Genomic DNA, 20,040 nt, shown 5'->3' with positions numbered 1-20,040 from the left:
AACCCAAATCAAATTCTCTGTTGGGGTTTTAGTGGGGAAGCTCCCATTTCCTCATCTTGTGGACGCTGATATTCCTTTGGGATCCACCCACCTCCACTCTCAGTCCCTGTGCTTTGCATAGGGGTGATTTCACTCCCGATTCCAGAAGTGAGCAGATCAGCACATTTTAGTCTCTGGCCATAGTGATTGGTTCAGGCATGGTCCCATGATTCCAGTTGGTCTAGTGAGACTCATTCTGGGGAGCTCACTGGGGGGCTGTCCTAGTGTCCAAGGCCATAGTGATTGGTTCAGGGATGGGCACATGATACATGTTGGGCCAATGAGGCTCTATCTCTTGGGAGCTCACTGCCAGGGGCTGCCTTGGTCCCCAAGGCCCCCTCTGTCAGGGTGATATCCCACCATGGGACATGAGGAACTTAGGGAGCATAGCAATCGAATGTATCCTCACTTAAAAATACAACCAACTTGGTGCAAATGACTGGAGAACATCCCTGGTTCCTCCCTCTGACCTGCCCGCCCTGTGTGTATAGTGCTTGGGGCCTCTCTGGCTGCACCTCCCAAACCCTTGGCAGCCTAGAGAAGCTCTGCTACCCCCAGGGCAGGAGGGCCTGCCCCCCGCCCCGCCATCCTAGGGCAGCCCACTCACCGTGAAGGATGCGGTACCACACACGCCCAAACTCGCCCTCGTCCGCATCCGTGGCTTTTAGCTGAGGGAGAATGAGACACGTGGTTACTCCTTGAATTCCACCCACAGGCAGAGAAGGTGTTTGTGGAGCCCCTCCCCTTCCCTCACACCGCTCCCAGCCCATCCTGCCTAAACCCATGGTTTCCCACGAGGCTGGGGGTGTGGGAGAGCAGAGGGACACATCTCTCTCATCCCCCACTAGGAAACCTGTCTGCTGATGGCCCCATGCTGCCCTGTCCATGGCGAGGCACCTGCCAGCTCTGTTCCCTGACCCTCCTCCAGGTTCTCGGGGAGCACGGAGGAGAAGGTGGGTGACAGCGCTGCAGCTCTCTGGATCCAGGCTTGACTAGCTCAGCCCTCCACACTTCCCTCCTTCAGCCTTTTGAGGTTCCAGGAGCCTCACCTGGGGTAGGTGGATTGCATGACTGCTCCTTGCCCACACTTCCTTGGTCTGAAGCTATTCTAGTCATACGGGCTCCCAGCCAGGCACTGTATACTATAACAGCCACACTGGGGAGACCCAGAAATCCCACCTCCCAAAGGTTCCATATCCATTCACGCCAGGATCATTCCAGTGTATTCCAGCCCACCCAGCTTGCTTGGCTGTACCGCAGGCTTATGGACTATCTCCAGGGGGACTTGGGGGTATGCTGCTCTCGCTCTGAGAATGCCCAGCACTTAGTCCTTTTGACAAGGAGTCTGGCCTTGAGGCTGTTGGCAGTCACAGCTGGCCCTGAGGTGTGTCCTGTCAAACTGCGAGCTGAACACCTCCTCTACCCGCCACATACCGGAAAGGAGTAGAGAACTCCCCTGCAAAGTGATGCAGAGAGAGGCCCGAGCCTGCCTGCCTGGGCAGGCTCCCATGGGGCCACAGTACATGTGACTTGCTTTATAATGCCTGGGACCCTCCCACTTCTTCTGGATCTGCCCTCTTGTCTCTGCCAATCACTTCAACCCTGTGCTGTGTGTCTAAGGATTTTGAAAAGTGTGTTGATGGTGGGGAGGAGGGGAAGTCTGTTGGTGTGAAAGGAACAGAGGGTCTGGGTCAGGAAGACCCAAGCATGAATCCTGGCTTTGTCACTTACTGGTTATGTGGCCATGGATACGTAACCCCACTGAGCCTCAGTAGGTACAATGATAACCAACCTTGCGGGGTTGATGGGAAGATTAGAAATAATCTCTGCAAAGCATCTGGTCTGATGCCTGGTGCAGAGATAGATGGTGAAGGTTGGACATTATGAGATAGGCCACCTTTTCCTGGGAGGCCCTCTTGATTTATACTGGAGGTGGTATGGCTGGGTTGCCCCTTGCTGTGGAGTCCTCTCCCATGAGAAGTCTTAAGAACTAATAGGTGGAGGGATGTAGTGGGGCACTTCAACAGTCCGGATCTGGAAGGGCTCAGGACAGGGGAGAGGGCCAAGCTGTCCAGTGGGTGCCCTTGGGTGTCTTCCATCTGTGGTGGGACTTCCCCTGGCAGCCTGCACCACCCTGGGAGTGTTGCCTCCTACCATCTAAGAAAGATGGAGGCCAGAGATGAGGTGTGCAGGCAGCTTGGGAAGAGAAGGTGAAGGAAAATGAGGTCCACTGAAGGGCGAGGTGTAAGATGCAGGAATCCCAGTGGGAGCTCTGGGCACTGGGAACATCCTTAGGCTGATGCAGCTTATAGCACCAGATGCCTGGTGCCCATGCCTGCCCACTCTTTTCAGGGAAAGCACCAAATTCCACCACTAACTTGCTGGCCTTGCTGGCCAGGCCACACCTCTTTAGATCTCAGTTGCATTATCTGAGAGACAGGGGGATGGACGAGATGACCCCTCAGTCGTCTAATGGACTTTGACAATCCTATCCATTTGGGGCTATGCAGAGGATGCTTCTTTTGTTGTCAAGGGCTAAGGGCAGTAGCGAAGAGCTAAATGCCAAAAACTGAGGCTCCAAAACAAGCAGGTGGGCCCCAGGCTCAGGTCTTGGGCAGAGCCACAACTCCCCCCATCCGTGTTATATTTCTGGGAGCTTGGGGGTCCTTGATGGGAAAGCTGCTTAAGACTTAGGCTAAGTAGGCAGCTGGTTGCCAGGGAAGTGCTGGCTTCCAGGAAGAAAGGAGGCTGGGGGAGGGGTGTGTGTGGTGTGTGTGTGTGTGTGTGTGTGTGTGTGTGTGTGTGTGTGTGTGTGTGTGTGTGTGTGTGTGTGTGTGTGTGTGTGTGTGTGTGTGTGTGTGTGTGTGTGTGTGTGCGCGCGCGCCACCGCCTGGAGGGTCTCCAAGGGCCCACCCAAACTACAAGCAGCACAGCCCTGGCTGTCTCTCAATCCTGTGCTTTCTGCCCTGTTATCTCTCTGACCTTTGAAAATGCCTCTCTCCCTCACTTCTGCAGCCAGATGTCCTCAAAGGGAGGGTGCTTTGCTGGGAAGCTGAGGGGAGGGGGGCCTGGGGGTTGCCAGGGCCCATCTCTCTGCCTGTTCCCCTCCCACTGTGTGGCTTGTAGCCTCTCTCCCTGGTAACCTGAAGGCTGGCAGGCACTGAATAGCAACCCGCTGGCTGCCCCTGACCATACTATTCAAACGTCGAAAGGGAAGGTGAGAGCTGTGGGTACAGAGGCAGGGAAACCCTCCCCCTGCATCCCCCCCAGTGCCTCCGCCCCTCCAGAGGGCTCCAAGGAAACAGGCTGGAGTGAGGCCGTGGGAAGGCTCGGGAGCTCCCAACTCCCCTGCAACGCTCCCCTCTCCCAGCCCAGTTGCCATCCCTACCCTCCTGGCTGTCCCCTCCCCCAAGGCAGGGCCCAGGCTCTTCCAGACAAAGCCAGGTCTAACTGGAGAGTGAGGGGTGAAGGCCACTCTGCCTGGCTGGCTGAGGGGCACAGGGCAAGGCAGAGCCTAGGGCAGGTTGGGTCACAGTGGTGCCCGGTGCTCCTGGGGCCTCCCTTGGACAGCTGAGAAGACCTCTCCGCCCGGCTGGGGACTGCTGAGGGCTGGCTCTGAGGTCAGTGCTGGGGGACTGCAGGAAAGTGGGGCTGCACCCTTCCTGGGGTACTCTAGGGAGAATGTGAGGGCGTGCTCAGACCTGGGGAATCCCTCCACTTTTCTAGAGAGTGGAAAGGCCCAGGTAGGAGCAGTGGTTAGTCCGAGGCTATACAGAAAGTCGTGCTGAGGTCAGTCCCCTCTGCTCACAGCGTGCCCTGCTCCATGGAGCTCTGAATGAAGAAAGAAGGTTCTAGACTAAGCTTGCAGAGATATGTCCAGAGCAAGGCCTGCCGGCATGCCTTGGACTCCAGCAGGCAGGGAGAGGCTTCAGCTGCTCTCAAGATCATTCCTAGCCTTGGTCTGATGGAGGTCTCCTTTCCCCGGAACCACTGGCGCCTGCTGGCTGCTCAGAGGGGGTATCAAGGGGGCCTGCAGCTGGCTTTGCTGTGCGTCCCAGGGGGGACGGCTTGATGTTTTCAAGCACTTTGGAACCTCATGCTTTGAAGGAAAATACTCAAATGCTAATTATAGCCTCACTTATCTTTTTTTAAAGCGCTGCCCCAAGGACTGAAGCCTGGACCTACTTTGCTGGCCTGATAGGGTCTCCAGATCCATGGGAAGGTCTTGAAATAACATTAGGACTAGTAGGATTGAGACTTCTCCCACTTCCGACTGCCCTTTTCTTACTCCCAGCCAAGCACTGCCCTGGGTAGGATAGACAGACGGGCAGTTTTCTCCCCATGGGACATGGTGGTGGGCACACCCCATCCTTCCTCCCTGCTCAGATTCAAGGAAGGGCCAACCCACGTATGGCCTGGCCAGAGCGCTCTCTAGGCCTGATGCCTGAGAGGCGGAGGCCCTGGGCAGCTAGATGGGCAACAGAGTTTCCATCTGGGAGCTGGGAGGGGTCATGTCCTGTCTGGAAATGCTGGAAGGAGTGGTGGTGGGAGCTGGGTGGGAGGGGGGTGGGGTGCACTGGATGCCCTCCGTCGCTGGGCACAGGGGAAGCTGCAGGCGGGAGGAGGCTGTGTACAGGCAGCCAGGAGTTAGGTCCTGTGTGGCTGCTGGTGAGTGCCTGGGGAGCGTGGGGCTGGGCCGCCCCTCTCCACTCCCCTCTGCCTGCTGATTTGGACTCTGCAGCCCACATGCAGAGCCTCGGCACGACCTAAAACCCTTCCTCCTGCCTAGTGTTGGTGCTAGACCTTGACTGAGTTAGAATAAGCTGCAAGTTGGGAAAAGGAGGGAAATCTGTTACCCATCAGGCTCATGAAAGTCTCCAAGGTCAAAGAGAAATAAATGATTATTTCTTATTAGACCCCCCTTTTGGATTTCCTGTCCTGTGTTTGTAGAAATCAAAGATCACAAATGCTGGCCTGGAAGCTGGATGTAGCCTCCTTATATATTTTGTTTGGCCTGTTGTAGTATTTTAAATATCTGAAAATTCATTTCGATTTTAAAAAAAATCAAGTTTGTCTGTCCTTTGCAGTGTCTTTTTTTTTTCCCCCTTCTCTCTCTCAACCAGATTTGAATTAGTTGCCAATATTTAAACATCAGGAACGTTCGCCTAAAAAATCCAGATTTCTGGCTTCTCTTGGGAACCTGGAAGGGGACCACAGTGGCTTGCCTTCCAGCATTCCATCAGCCTGGCCGAGGCCCCTCTGCCTCTGCTCTCCAGGTAGGCCTGCCCACCTGTCCCGCTGGTCACACGTTATCTACCATCTGGGCTCTGTAAGCATTTTAATTTGCAACCAAAAGCTCAGCTTGATTTTCCAGCTACAAGGACCACCTGCCGTCCTCCCTCTAGTGGGATGATCCTAAGCGATAACAGGTGACTATGTCAGGGTTTCGAGCCCCATCTTGTCAACTCAGTTGCTCTCTGTGGGTTCTTCCCCACCTGTTCTCAGAGCTGCTCAGGGAGTCCTGGGAGAGAGTTGGGAGCCAACGGGGTGGCAAGGCCACTGGGCCAGGGGTCAGGAAACCTGATTCTGGCCTTGCTTGCCCACTGGCTCACAGTGTGACCTTGGCAGTCCCTTATTTGGGCCTCAGTTTCCTCACTTGTCAAGGGAGCAGGTTGGTCTTCCTCAGGAAGCACCAATAGGAATTCCCCTGGGGCCAGGCAGGTGACATAGGTGTGCAGGGGGCCTGAGGGCGGGGAGTGCAGTGAGCTGGGGGCCAGCACCCTGTCTAAACGGGGCAGCTACAGCTCAGCCGCGGCCACTGGGTGCCAGGCAGCAACTGGCCCCATGTTGCCAGTGTTGAAATTCTGAAATTTCAAGAGAAGCCAGATGTTCAGATATTTATGTGAAATATCTTGGTTTTCTTTTTTTAAAAAAACTATGCACAATTAATTTAAATTTATAAAAACACTGCAAGAACCCAACAAAACACACTGGTGCGTCCCCAGTTTGCAGTCTTGGCATTAGACAACTGCTAGGGTCCTTGCCTGCTGCAACCTCCTATGATTGATGAATCGTTCCTGGTCACAGAGCAAGTTAGTGATGGAGTTGGTCTTAGATCCCAAGTTTTCAGTCTAAGACTCTACTGTAATTCATGAAAATTGACTTTAAAATGCCGGAAGGCACTACCCTCCTGCCTCCTCCATGAGTTCAGGTCCAGCTCTATCACTTTCCCAGTGTTTGACCTTAGACGTGTTACCTCTCCCAGCCTCATTGTTCTAACTTGTAAAATGACCGTAATGCTATCTGCAGCTAGTTTAGCAGTGTCCAGAGCCCATCAAAGTTCCCCTCCCTCTCCAGTCCCGAGTCCAGCTGATTTGTTTCTGTCCCATTCTTGTTGCAGGAGCCATGAGCACAGAGGGCCCCAGCCCCCTCGCCTTCCTCACAGCTCCTGTCACTCCGGGGAGGCACTCAGAGGCAGTTGACCCCATCCCCGTGCTCATTGCCCTGGCCTGCATTTTCCTCCTGCTGGCCACCTGTCTGCTGTTCATGACCCTCTGCAAGCCCGCTGCGCTGGACCCGAGGCGCCGCTGGGCCTGCGAGTGCATGCCGCACCACCCGGGGAGCCCCAGTGAGCCCCAGCTCAGGCTCTGGAAGCGCCTGGGCTCGCTGCGCCGCTCCCTGCACAGCTTCCGCCGTGGCTGGCCTGCCCCAAGGCGCCCCCTGCCGGGAAGAGAGGACCACGACGACTGTGACTGCACAGAATCTACAAAGATGTGACAGGAGTGTCCCCCTACTCCAGGGTCCATCTGCAGGCCCTCCTGCCTCAGACGGAACCTGGCACCACAGGCTGCAAGAGGACAGTGGCCCAAACAACATGGGCCATGCGCTCACCCCCACTGGTTCCCTGTGTGTCCAGGCCCGTGGCCTTTCCCAGAGATGGCCCCTGCAAGAATACCTTCCTTCCTGCAGACACTCTAGCTGCTGCCTGCTGGAAGACTCCTGGACCAAGCTGAGCGCCTGCAGCCATGTGGACCCTTGGCCCAAGGCTCTGAACGGTACAAACCTGGGGCCCCCAGGGCCCCTCTCTGACCACCAGGCACCAACCGTCTCCAGGGAGCAGCGCCCCTGCTTCCCAACAGAAGCCCTGCCCGCCCTCCAGGTGCCAAAACCCAGCTCAGATTCCAGTGCGAGTTGCTGAATGGGCAAAGGTTCCCTCCAGCCAAGTGAAATACTCAGCCCCTGCTGGGGACAAGGGAGTGTCCTGCCCTCTGTGCCAACTCAGTGCCCAAAGCAAAGGGGAACCCAGAGACTCTTCTCCTCGGACTTCTGGGCCTGCCAGCATTTGCCTGTGATCCACGGGAGCAGCCAGCACCCTTGGGTGGATCAGATGCCGGGTACCTGCTGGGAGGAGGGGCAAGCAGGAGGATCTCAACACCACCCAGCCAATCACATTCTTGGCTGTCATCTTGGCATGCCCCCCCCACCCGCCCCCATGCGCCTACGCTAAGATGGATGAGGAAGGCGCTGAGAATGAGTTAAGAAGCTCCTTGCACAGGCCAGGACTGGTGCTGTGTCAGAGTGGGAGGAGGCACTGCCAGCAGCTGGAGGTGTTGCTATCTGGGCTCTGAGGACACAACATAGCGGCTCCATGCCTCACCCAGGGAAGGAGGCGGCCTTCCTTCCAGTGGAAGGGTCCAGATCTCTCCAGGACAGCTGTGGGACCTCAGGTTTGGACCACATAAGGTGTGCTATCTGTATTTTTGGCAATTGCTTCATTGACTGGCTACTGTCAAAGTAATCCCACACCAAGGTGGGCTTCTCAGAATCCCAAACCTTCAACCTCTCATCACAACGCTGGGGTTAAACACTTTGGTTGGGTCACAAATTTGGAGGGTGGGCAGAGGGGTCTGAACTGCCCAGCTCCTGCCCCAGAGAGTCATCTGGCCAGGGCCACCTTGTACCCCACCACGGACTGCTCCACCCAACCCTGCTATGAGGCATAGTACAGCCAGCCAAGTCTTCTCACAGAGTGAGCTCCGATTTTGTCACTCCCCGGCTCCAAAACCTTCACTGGCTCCCTACTGCCAGATCAAGCCAGAGCTCCTTCGTCTGGTGTTTGGTGCCCACTGGGAGCTGGCTGTGAATGATCTTGCTAGCCTCTTCTTGACCCAAGACTCCAGGTAAACTGAAATACCTGTCCTCCCCTGGCTACGGCTTACTTGGCACACCCTCTGTGAAGCCCTCTTTGCTCTACACCTGAAACCATCTCCTACCTGAAACCATCTCCTACCTGAAACCAAGGGAGGACAGGGATCACTTCCTCTTGGCAGTGTGGGTCATGCCTGTGTCTCCGCCTTCCTACAAGCCTGGGAGCTCCCAGAGAGCAAGACCGTGTCCAACCCCTCACTCTGCCTCACCAGCTCTGGGCTCAGAAGTATGGGGCCTCTGTTGACTGAGTGAAGGGCGGCCCCGTCTAGTCCTGGGGGGCATCCCCTTCTTCCTTCTGATGCCTCTACAGAGAAGCTCTCTCTCCAAGCAGGCCCTCTTGGACAGGCCCAGTGTACCTTCCTTTTGGGTCAGTCTGACATCAAAGAGCGAGCCCGCCTTGGCCAGAAACTTACTTCCAGGGCCTTGGAGAAATCACCAGCGCCTGAATTTCTCCCTGAGAAACGGGGAGAATCAGGCCTGCCTTATATTACTCACAGGCTCTAGGATTTCAGTCTGAGTAGTTTGTGTCAATAGAAACCAATGCTTGGGGTTTAGAAAGTGCGGAGGCCCCCTCCTGCAGCGCTTTGTCCCCCCCCCTCCCCCCCCACCCCCCCCCCGCTTCCAGATTAGTAATGTCTCCCTGCTTTGCCTCCCGCCAGCTCTCCCTGAGGCATCCCAGGCTGAATTCTGCCTGCAGCCGGTCCCCCGATCCCCTCTGGCCAGCGTGCTCTGCCTGGCACGTGGTGTCACAGGGGTGGGCAGTAAGGCTACCCCCGGCCTGAAGGACGAAAAGCTGGGGAGGAGGAGGGGGCCCTCAAAGGTCTGCCATACCCCCAGCTGTGTCCCCAGGTTGGTCCTGGGAGACCTGTGTGAGCTGGGGGAGGCGGGTGTTAGGTTTTAGGCTAGGCGGGAGGCGGGGCCCCACAGCTTGGTGCGTGTGGGGTGTCTCTAAGCCCCTAGGAGCTGAGGCTCAGAGGGACAGAACCCTTTTCTGGAACCAGCCCCCAGACTCCAGCAACCCCCCATGGCTTCCTGGACTCTCGGCACCTCTGGAAGTCAGCACCCTGCCCCCGGCTCCCCTCCTGCCCCACGCCCGGCCCTGATGCAGGGAGGGGGCCACACTCCCAGCTTCCTGCTCTTCTGCCCCTCCCAAGCCCGGGAGCCTGGCCCAGTGGGCAGGCCCAGATTCGCTCTGTTTGGCTCAGCCTCCAAATGGGAAACCCTGCGCTCAGCTGGTGAAGAGGGTAATTCATGCCCGGCCTCCCTCCCCACGCAGCAACTGAGGCCTCCAGGGAGGGCTGGGGAGGGCACCCAGCCTCCTTTCCAGGTCCTCCCCTTCCTCCCTCGAGGCCCAAAGCTGTCGTTCCTGCTCCCCGGGCAAAGGAGCCCTTTCTTTTTGTGCCCATTTATTTCCCAAGAGGGGAGCTTCAGCCAAAAGCCCTGTGAAAGCAGCTCTGTTCTGGGCCTCACTGGGCCCTGGCTCTCTCTCCTCAACTCCTTTCTGGGAAAATGTGACATCTCCAGCTTCCCCCTGCTCTGAAAGGCTCTTCTGGGTGCAGTGGGGGATGGGAGAGGACTGTGGGGGAGGGAGGGAGGAGAGGAGGGCCGAGGCCCTCCTTCTGTTTTGCAGGGAGCAAGGGCCCATCTTGGGCTACATAACCTCGGGGCCTACTCTCCCTGGGAGGGAGGAGGGAGCCTGGGCCCCCCTTTGGCCATAGCGCTGGCTACTTTTGGAGCAGCAGCTGGACCCTCTCCCGTTTCCATCCCACTCTGCTGTGAGGCCACTGAGCGTGTGCGCTCTGACCTGAGCGTGGCCCTGCCTGTGCCCCGGCCGCCACCTGCCTGCACGATGCTGTGGCCCTCAGGGATGTCCTCGGGGACGCTGGCTTCGTAGCTGCTCTGCAGAAAGATGGGCCGGTTGTCATTCACATCCAGGACGGTGACAAACACGGTAGCCGTGCCTGTGCGCCGCTTGCCCACGGGGCCATTGTCTGTGGGAGGTGAAAGAGGATGGGTGTTAGCAGCTGCCTGAGGGGCACGTTCCCGGGCACCAGCCACAGGTATCACCTGTTCCCCCACCTGCTCTGGCCTTTGCAAGGGGGGGCTGTTTTTCTCTTTAGATTAGGAACAACACTGACCGTATCTAATACGTTCCAGACGCTATTCTAACTCATTCAATCCTCACAGCAAGCCTGCCAAGCGGGCGCTATTATCATCACCCCCATTTTACAAAGGAGGTAACTGAGGCATGAGGTGGGTTGAATGGTGGCCCCCAAAAGATACACCCATGGCAGATCCCTGGGAACCTGTACATGTAACCTTATTGGGAAGAAGGGTCTTTGAAGCTGTAATTAAGTTAAGGATCTTGAGATGAGGTATCCGGTATCCTGGATTATCTGAGTGGGCCATAAACCCCATGACAAGGGTCCTTATGAGGGAAAGGCGGGTGGGATTTGACACAGAGAGGAGAAGGCCATGTGAGGTTGGAGGCAGAGACTGGAGTTCTGCAGCCACAAGCAAGGAACACTTAGAGCCACCAGAAACCGGAAGAGGCAAGGAAGGATTCTCCCCTAGAGCCTTCGGAGGGAATGAACCCCTGTCGACAATTAATTTTGAACTTCTGGCCTCCAGAGCTATGAGAGAATAAATTTGTTCTTTAAGCCACCAAGGCTGTGGTAATTTGTTACAGCAGCCCTAAGAACCAGATACAGGTCCTGAGATGACAAACCCGACTGCTGTCAGGGCCAGGAAGGTAAGATCCGCACACCTGGGCATGCCTGCCTCAAGGGGCAGCTGTCCTCTGCTCCCGTCCACACTGGACAGGCAGGAGGGGACCCAGTGACACTAGATCTTCTGATTTCTCAAGAGAAATCAAACGTCTGAGCTTTTAAATAAAATCTCCTGATTTTTAAACATTCACAATGAATTGTCATTTCTTATGAAACATGAGTGGAGTCAAACCCACCTACAGGATGGATTGGATCTCTGCATTCAGGGATGTCTGCTCTGCTTGATTTCTAAGCCTAAAGTGTCCAGGGGTTCTGCCCCTTCAGTTCCTTGCAGGACCCTCCCAGGGCTCAGCCCCAGGGGCAGCTGTTGGATCATCTTCCCTGGGAGAAGGAGCTTGTGGCCAGTGCTGCATGACCAGGCAAGGACGGTCACCCTAGCGAGGAGTGCTGCTGCTGCACTTGAACCCAGATTAAGGCTGGGACTGCAGCAAGGACTTGTCACCACGTGAGCCAGAGGACGGAGCCAACACGCAGGGGGCAGAGCCAGCCAATGCAGAGAGACTGAGGCCTGGTGGCATCACCTGAGCCCCAAAGCCAGTCACAGTTGAAGCTCCATCTCCCCGCAGACTGGCTTTGTGAGCCTACACTGTTGAAGTCAGTTTATTTTAAAATTTGCCACCAAGAGTCGTAACTAATTCCAAGGCACTTGTAGAGGCGACTTCCTCCAAGAAGCCTGCTTTGATCACCCCCCTCCCCATGTTTCCACCACCCTTTGTGCTTGCTACCCTTGGGCCATCCCTTCTTCCCTTTCTGCTTTGTTCTCCTGGCTTTGCAGTGACTTGTCTACATGCTGCTCTCCCTCATGGCTCCCACATAGCCCCTGCCACACCACCTTAGCATGTAGCACCATGCGCCGAGCCTCACGGCTCGCAAGTGCACAGTAATATACTGAGGGTCTGGTTGCCCTTTCTCCACTGGCATCAGGGCAGAGCCTTGGGCTCAAGGCCTGGCTCCTGGAAGGCCACCCCATGTGAACTCTGTGGGTGGGCTGGTGCCTACCGATGGCCTCCAGGACGAGCGTGTATGAGGCTGTGGTCTCCCGGTCCAGGTTCACCACCGTTCTCACGACAGCGTCGCGGTACCCAACGCTGAACTTCCCATCCACGTTTCCACCTGTGGGCAAGAGAGAATGAAGCTCTGGTCAGGAAACAGAGCTCCCGGCCGGGGAAAGGGCAGTGGCACCCAGCTCTGCTTCTGAGCTGGGACGCTCCAGGGGTGGTCCGGGGGTGAAAGGCTGTGCTTTCCACTCAGCTTTGCCAGCGAAGGGGGTCCTGGGGGACTCTGATGAGGGCGTGGCCTATGTGGGCTTAGGTGAACCGTCGAATGCCTGAAAATCATAAGGGTCTAACATTCATTGAGCACCTACTGTGTACCAGGCACTTCGTGGAGCATTTCCTCTCATTTGCACTATCACTACTTTGCAGAGAAGGAAAACGGCTCTTTAGTGAGGTTACGGGGTACAGTCACCTATTTGGGGTGTAGGACTCCAACTCAGCAGTCTGATTCCCGAGTCCGAGTCCTTCTCCACTCTGCCACCTGCCTGTCTGGTAGAGGTGTCTGAGCAGTTAACCTGGGTTGGGGCTTTTATATGTGGCCGAGGGCTTTGGAGCCAGCCGAGCGTTCCTGGGCTCTCTGAGTGGGGACGCCTGGAGGCTCCACAGAGTAAAGAGTCGGAGCAGGTGGACAGGAGACACGCCTCAGTCTTCCTGAGCTCTGGGACAGGTGGGAAGGGTGAGGGCCTCCTCCCTGAGGCAGACACAAGCCAGGAAAGGACTCCATCAGCACAGTGTGGAGACCCTTCCCCTGCCAGATGGGAGGCAGTGTGGCATACTGGGCAGCAGAGGGCGCCACTGCATTGGGCTTGGGCTAGCTTGGCTCAGGACACAGCGCAGCGCCCGGCGGAATGCGCAGAATTAAAATCCGAGAAACCTAGGGCTGGGAGGGCTCTCAGGTCAGCAAGTACTGGCCACTTTGAGGCACTGGGAGGTCATCCTGGGGGCTGCCGCCAGGTGCTCCCTTGCCCTCACATGGTTTGCCCCCGTTCCCCGAGCCTCCAGTATCTGCTCCCCAGTGCCTGAAGCACCATCTACAAGGGACACAATCTGACTCCAAGGGGCAGGGAAGGAACTAAGACACAAGTAGTGCTGGGGGCCAAACCATGGCTGGTGCCATGTGGGGGTCTTGATAACAGCCTTTTCCAGAGCAGTCTTGAGGACCCGCCTGTAAGCAGCTGGCCTGAGGGTGTGGGGCTCCTTTAGGGAGGGGCAGGAGGGAAAGGATCTGGAAAGGAGAGGCAGAGGCCTGGGAGGTCACCTTGGCTGCAACTGCGGATGGGCCGGATGGGCCGTAGTCTGGGATTCCTTGCTCCGGGGGAGAGGCATCAGGGAGGCTGGTGTGTGCACGGGCACGTGTGTATATGAGTGTGTATGTAATGTGGCTGCAAGTAGGCCATGGACAGAGGGAAGACTGAGCCAGTAAAATGGCCGAGGGAGGGCTGAGGAATGTGAAAGAACTGCCCTGCTCCCTGCCATGCATCCCAGCACCTCTCATGTGTGTCCTGGACTGAAGAATGCTGGTAGACTGTTCTAACCCAGGAATGACTAATACATGGCATGTTTGCCACCACCTACCAAGCCTACTGTCATGGCAGACATCAGTAATCGATCATGGCTCCCCTTCTACTGTTAAGCCAGGACACGGCCTCATAGTATTTCTCTGCAGGTCTCTAAGTGGTAGCCACTTGACACTTTTAAGCAAAAACCATTTCACTCACGGATGTCTAAGCCATCTGCCTCTAAACAGATGCAAATTCTCCTCATGAGTGAAAGGTCCCCAAGGAAGGAAAAGGCCACATTCCTCTAGTCACTGCTTTGTCACCCTGATATGGGGTGGAGTGGGGGGCAGGGCTCCTCCCCAGGAGTCACTGGCTCCACCACCCTCTGGAATAAACTTCAGGAAGTCCGCCCCCCACCCCCATCCCCTTACAGGTTCAGGAGGCCCCCAGAGGGCCAGACCACAGGGACCCAGGCGCAAAGCCCTCAGGAGAGGTCAAGAGCAAATCCTCAGGGAGGTCCCAGCAGCGGCAAAACCCGATGGCTGAATCGGGCCCCTTCCCCTCTCCCGGCTGGCTGCTCATCTGGGAGGGGGTGGAGGCAGGGCCGCGCCTGTGATGAAGTAGCTGAGCTCAGCGTTGAGGCCCACGTCGTTGTCGGTGCAGTTCAGCCAGACCACCCGGAATTCCCGCGGCACGTCCTCGGACACGGAGACGTTGTACGTGGCAGGGAAGAAGGTGGGTGTCTCATCATTCACATCCAGCACTGTGGGCAGAGTCGGTGGTCAGGGCTAGGCCTGGCTTCTGCTCTAAACAACCAGCTCCAAAGGCAGTGGCTCATGCCACAGACCAATAGGAAGCACATTTCCTAGGAGTCGACACCTGCGGGTCATAAGCTGAGGACCCCCATGGCCGCTGGGACGAGGACAGAGCTGACCAGAGATCCGCACCCTCCCACAGCTCCCGTTCCCCTGGGGGCTTGTTGCTGCTCGTGCTGTCCAGACCCCACAGCCTCTTTCCAATACATGCCTAACAATGACGACGATGACAACAGTTATGATGATGACGATGACGGTGATCGCCATTTCTCAGCTCTCCCCAGGTGCCAAGCGATGCTAAGTGCTTCCTCTAGAGGACCACACGGGCCCCTCATATCATCCTCACAAGGCAGCCGTCATTAGACACACTATATAGACGAGGAATCTCAGAGCAACTGAATGACTTGTCCAAAGTCACACAGTGAGAGAGTGGTGGGGTGGGGGTCTGGGGAGGCCTGTCCCCAGTTTGTCCCAGGGAAAGTAGCTGGCTTTGAGAACTACCCTTCCTTCCGTGCCCCACACACCCCAGCCAAAAAAGTCTAATTTCCCTTATAGATTTGTGTTTTCAGCTCTGCATGCCAGGCCCCCATTCCTTTGGCAGGTGGGGCTTGGGATGACCTTCAGTGAAATGAGCCCCGCGCCACTTTGGCTCCTGTTTGTGATAACACCAGGAGAAACGATAGGCTCATTTGATGACACGGCTTCTGCTGAGCCCTGGAAAAAAAATCTGGGGTCCTCTCTGAGAGGACTGGACACCTGGCCTGTCAATCACTGGCACAGATGTGGGTCCTCAAACTGGCACCAGGAGCCCACAAGCCTTGGACCAGCAGGAGAGAGAACACTCGGCTCTCTCTAGTCTTCATCATCTTGGGTCGTGCTTAAGGAGGGTGAATGTTTGTGCCGAGCCAACCACCACCCACCCCCCATCCCACAGAGGCTGGCAGGACCCAGGATGGGACCAGGCCTGTCCTAGAGAACAGGCCACATCCTGCCCAGTACACACTGAACTTACTTCCCTGGGGTTACTCCTGGCCCTCTGTCAACAACTCATGTCCACGTCCCAGTTTTGCCTTAAGAATTAAAGATACAGCCAGAGTAGATGAGCGATAGTAACCCTCCTTGGCCTGGCCCCACCCTGATAGAGGGTGGAGACGGTGGGAATTATCGAGAGGGCCCCAGGAAGATGAGGAATCCTAGGGAGTCTGGGAATCCCAGCTGTCCTCTTCCGGGGGTGATGCCCTTCCACCGCGATTCCAGGCATTCCCCACACACGGGAGGGGAGGCTTCCCTTTACATCTCCAAATAGAAAGTCTGTCCCTCCAAAGAAGACGACAAAGGGTTTTGAACCTCCCCTGCCTGCTCATGACCCCGAGGGCGCCACCCCCGGAGCAAGCCCTCTCTGCTGCTGCCAGGATCAAAAAGGGGAACCTTAGCAGTGGGTCCAGGCCACTGCCCCTGGGCTCTGGGACCCTGAAGGCAGTGACCAGGTGGGAAGAGGGCCCTGATGGCATTTTTGACTTAGTGGAGACAGAGAGGGCTCTGCTGTGTCGAATGGCTCCAGCTGAAGAGGGCGCCCGTCGGCAAGGCAGCCTGTGCCGCCTGGACAGTGGACAGCAGTGGTGAGCGTGGGCTCCCAGCCGCCTGCCACTGCCCCCGGGCCCGTGCCACGTGCTCAGTGCAGCAGGAGGCACCCCTGCCCCCTCACCTCGGATGGTTAGCGTGCTGGTGGAGCTCTTGGTGGGTGTGCCCGCGTCGCTGGCCACCACGCGCAGCTGGTACTCGGCGATGCGCTCGCGGTCCAGCTCGGCGGTGGTGACCACCATGCCGCTGCTGCTGTTGATGAGGAAGTCCATGCGGGGCATGCCCACATGCATGCGGTAGGACACCAGCCCGTTCAGGCCCTCGTCCAGGTCGATGGCCACCACCTGAGGGAGAGGAGGGGCCGTGTGAGGGGTGGGGACACCAGCACTGACGCTCATCCCCTGAGAAGCACTCCCTCCTTCCCGCTGACCCACGCCTGGCTCCGGCAGACACACCTGCCCCCACCACAACCCAGAGCCTCAGGCCAGGCCACTGTGCCCAGCGCAGCCTCCCAGATGCTCTGTAAGGGGGCAGCATGTCAGAGCTGAAAGGTATCCAGATGTAACAAGCGCGGCCCGGGAGTGGGGTGGCGTGGGAAAGGGGCTTTTCAGAACAAGAGTCCAGGTCCACAGCCGTCCCCCCTTCAAAACCCTGCTCTCCTCATTAGGAAGCCCTCCCAGGCTCACCCCAGCTGGCTCAGGACCCTCCAAACTTGGCCGTCTCCCTCACCCCCGGCCCTCGTGCTACTGGCTAGGAGCAGCAGTTTACAGCTCAGACCCCTTCAACTACATGCAGCTCAACTACACAGAACGCTCGATCAAAAGGACTCCCTTCCCTGCTTTGTTTTGCTTTGTAAGACAACAAAAACAAGATGATATCAAGAACTTGTTCTTGAAAGTCACTTGAGGATTTGCTTATTATTTTAAACAGGCCATTCGAGGCCACGTGTAGGCAAACCTCCTTCCAGTCCCTACACTGTTCCTATCTGCACCTCTAGCCCTGATGAGAGCTCCTGACTCAAGACCCTGATATGCTGGAAGTTTTACAGAAGATGATTCAAGACATTTGAGAAAAAATGTACAATATCAGTTAAAATAAGAGCTTTGGGTCAAGCCAAGACTCTCAGGATTGAAAGACAATGTCAAAGTCATCTGGTCTAATTTACATCCAACAAGTTGGATAAGAGGGTATCCAGACTCAGCTTGAATGCTTTCCACGATGGGGGGCTCACTACTTCCAATTTGTCTGCACACAGCTCTAATCCCTGGGGAAAGTTCTTCTGCACATTCAGCAGAAATCATTATTGGTTGAGGTTGTAGAGGGCACCTCGGGAACTGCTGAGCTTGGGTCAGAGCCCTCTTTCTGCATCTGAAGACAGTTTCCCAATTAAACGCTCCCAGCTCCTCCCACCATCTTCTCATGACTCTGAGCCAGTTCCTCTGTGAACTCAGAAGCTGTGCTGGTGGGCGTTTCCTTCCTCTGCTGTCTTTGAGCCCTGGAGAACCAGGTCTGGGGGCTCATCTGCTCTCTCACCAACCTCCCTCCTATTTGGGGGACTTCTCCTCAGGGACTGGCTGCTGTTCCCTGGATCGCAACTCCCCCTGCTGGGGGTTTGGGGAGAAAGTTCTGTTGGAGAGAATGAATGCTCCCTGGAGCCTTAATCTCCTTTTACAGATGAAGAAACTGAAGCACAGTGGGCCTGCAGGGCATGGCCAAGGTTAACCACTCTGGCACCCTGGCAAATAACGCTGTCTTCTTCAAATGGGATCAGGCTAACCCCGTGCCACGGGCTCCCGCTGTCTCTAGGGTATAAACCCTCACGATAGACACATAAATCATGAGCACATCGGCTACTGTGTATCTCCTGCAATCCAAGTGCCAGGTTGCTTACACAGGTGTCTGATTGAATCCCCACAGCACAGCCAGCCAGGTACTCTTCGGATCCCCATTCCACAGGTGAGAAAATTGAGGCCCAGAGAGGTTAAATAGTGTGCTCCAAGTCACCCAGCACAGGTGGTGGAGTTGGGACCCACACCCATGTTGGTCGTACTCCAAAGCCCATCTCAACTTTGAGGGCTTTCCAGTGTTTCTAAATAGCCCCTGTTAGGGCATCACCTCCCCTCAACCTGTACCTTCAGGGCCTCCCTGACCAGAAGGGTGATGAAGCAGGAGGCAGAGGGCCCAGGTTCAAGATCAGGCCCTACCTCTTCTTGGCTACAGGGACTTGGGCAAGTCTCTTTAAGTCTCCTGAAAAGTGGGGGAATCCACCCACTGTGTGGCGCTGCCTTGGGGTTTACAGGAGAGCACAGGAGGGGGCTGCCCATGGAGGCGGGATGCCTGGGCTACACTCGCCCGACCTTCTTCGTGTTCTAGAACCACCTTTAGGCATGAAGCGCTGAGGGTCTTGGGCCAGACCTCCACAATTAGGCCCTGAGAAACTGATTTGGCTCCCTAGAATTCTATTCTTTGTCCCCCTCCCTCCCTCTGCCTTTAACCATCTCCTGTGGTGCTTTCCCTTCCAGACCCAGCTCAAGTCCCTCCTCCTCCAGGAAGCCTTCCACTTCCATCTCTCAGAGCACTGGCTCTCCAAGTCTGGTGTGGATTGTGCCCTGTCTGATGGTCTCGGGCTGGCCTCCCCTGCCCCACCCCTGCCAAGTGTCCGTCACAAGGCTGGGCACACATAGCACCCACTGCTCCCTTGCTGGCTGGTTGGTGAGGGAGATGACAGAGAGCAGGATCCCGGGCCAGGAAAGGGAAACTCACCTGGTAGACAGAGACCCCCGCAGGGGTGCCTTCAAGCACCTCGGCCACAAAAGGCAGGTTCTGAAAGGTGGGGTCATTGTCATTGAGGTCCAAGAGGTTCACAAACACCGTGGCACTGCTGGTGGCTCTCAGAGGGGGTGTGCCACCTAGGGGGACCGGGGAGAGGAGAGGGAAAGAGGGGTGCAGGAGAAAAAGGGGGGTGGAGAAAGGCGATTCAGTGGCCCTCCATCCCAGGGGCCCCTTCACGAAGCAGCCTGGGCCTTGCACCCCCAGCTCCCTCTGCCCTCTGCGAGGGCTGGGTCACAACTGGGAAGTGGGTGTCACTCCACTCCTAGTCATCAAGACACAGCCCTCCTGGGTAGGCCCCGGGACGCCCAGAGGACATGCCACTGGGGAGGTCCCCGGTTCACTGAGTGTCAGGGGCCACAGCCCAGGCGTGAGGGGCACGTACAGTCCGTGACAGAGACGATGATCCTGCGCATCAGCTCCGCCTCGTGGGGGTCGGGGTTCTCCCGGTCCAGCATGACGTGGGTGGTGCGGATCTTGCCTGTGCTGCTGTTGAGGCGGTAGAACTTGTTGGGTGGCTGGATGCTGTACACCAGAGTGCCATTCTCCCCCAGGTCTGGGTCAATGGCCACCACCTGCCCGGGAGGAACCGACCCCTCCACTGAGCCCAGGCCAGGGAGGGGGTCTCTGTGGCCCGGGCTGCCCGCCCGGGTTGTCTGAGCTCACACACTGGTCCCGGGCACCCCACTGTCTGGGAGCAGGAGGTATCCTCGCTCAAACTTGGGAAGTGGGTCTCCCTCCTGGCTTCAGCAGGGGGATCTCTGGGGGTTGGGAGGCAGGAGGTTCAGAAGATGAACGAGCACTGGAAGTCCTGGGCTCCTTGGCTTCTCCATCCACTCTTTTGACTTTGGGTAAGTCCCTTTCCCCACTCAGGCCTCGGCTTCTGATCTGTAAAAGCAACACTTAGCACCTGATAGCATATAGGAGGCTCCCCGAACCTCACAGACGCCAGGCCTTCTCCACCGACTGTGTCAACAGTCTTACGAGGAGGACACCTATAATTAAGCCCATTTCACAGATGAGGCACAGTGAGTCTCCCAAAGTCTCCCATCCAGGAAGTGGCTCTAGGTCTCTCCAGCAGGCAACACCGCCAGCGTCCTTCCTTTCCAGGCATGTGGGGTAACATGTTCATGGAGCTTTTGGGGGAGCAGGAATCCCTGTAGCCCATGACCATGGAATTCTTCAGGGTAGGGGCTGGGAAGGGCTGGGGAGTCCAAATCCTTGG

General features: G+C 56.8%; 2 protein-coding genes across 2 annotated transcripts in view; one reads left to right on the top strand and one right to left on the bottom strand.

Moving 5' to 3' along the window:
* Nucleotides 1–20,040, bottom strand: part of CDH23 (cadherin related 23) — a 398,173-nt gene that overhangs the window by 85,150 nt on the left and 292,983 nt on the right. The window contains exons 22-28 of the mRNA XM_068547762.1: nt 19,201–19,390; nt 18,750–18,895; nt 16,111–16,330; nt 14,201–14,353; nt 12,036–12,149; nt 10,090–10,238; nt 647–707 (exon numbers count right to left, since the gene is read on the bottom strand). Of these exons, the coding sequence (XP_068403863.1) occupies nt 647–707; nt 10,090–10,238; nt 12,036–12,149; nt 14,201–14,353; nt 16,111–16,330; nt 18,750–18,895; nt 19,201–19,390 (1,033 nt within the window). The remainder of the gene's footprint in view (nt 1–646; nt 708–10,089; nt 10,239–12,035; nt 12,150–14,200; nt 14,354–16,110; nt 16,331–18,749; nt 18,896–19,200; nt 19,391–20,040) is intronic.
* Nucleotides 6,445–6,816, top strand: C7H10orf105 (chromosome 7 C10orf105 homolog). Its single transcript, XM_068547450.1, has one exon. The coding sequence runs from the start codon at nt 6,445–6,447 to the stop codon at nt 6,814–6,816; it is 372 nt and encodes a 123-aa protein (XP_068403551.1).

This window comes from Eschrichtius robustus, chromosome 7 (genome assembly GCF_028021215.1).
Source record: "Eschrichtius robustus isolate mEscRob2 chromosome 7, mEscRob2.pri, whole genome shotgun sequence".
NCBI classification, from domain to species: Eukaryota; Metazoa; Chordata; class Mammalia; order Artiodactyla; family Eschrichtiidae; genus Eschrichtius; species Eschrichtius robustus.
Note: the sequence above shows the minus strand (reverse complement) of the source record. Positions and strands in the feature narration are given on the sequence as shown.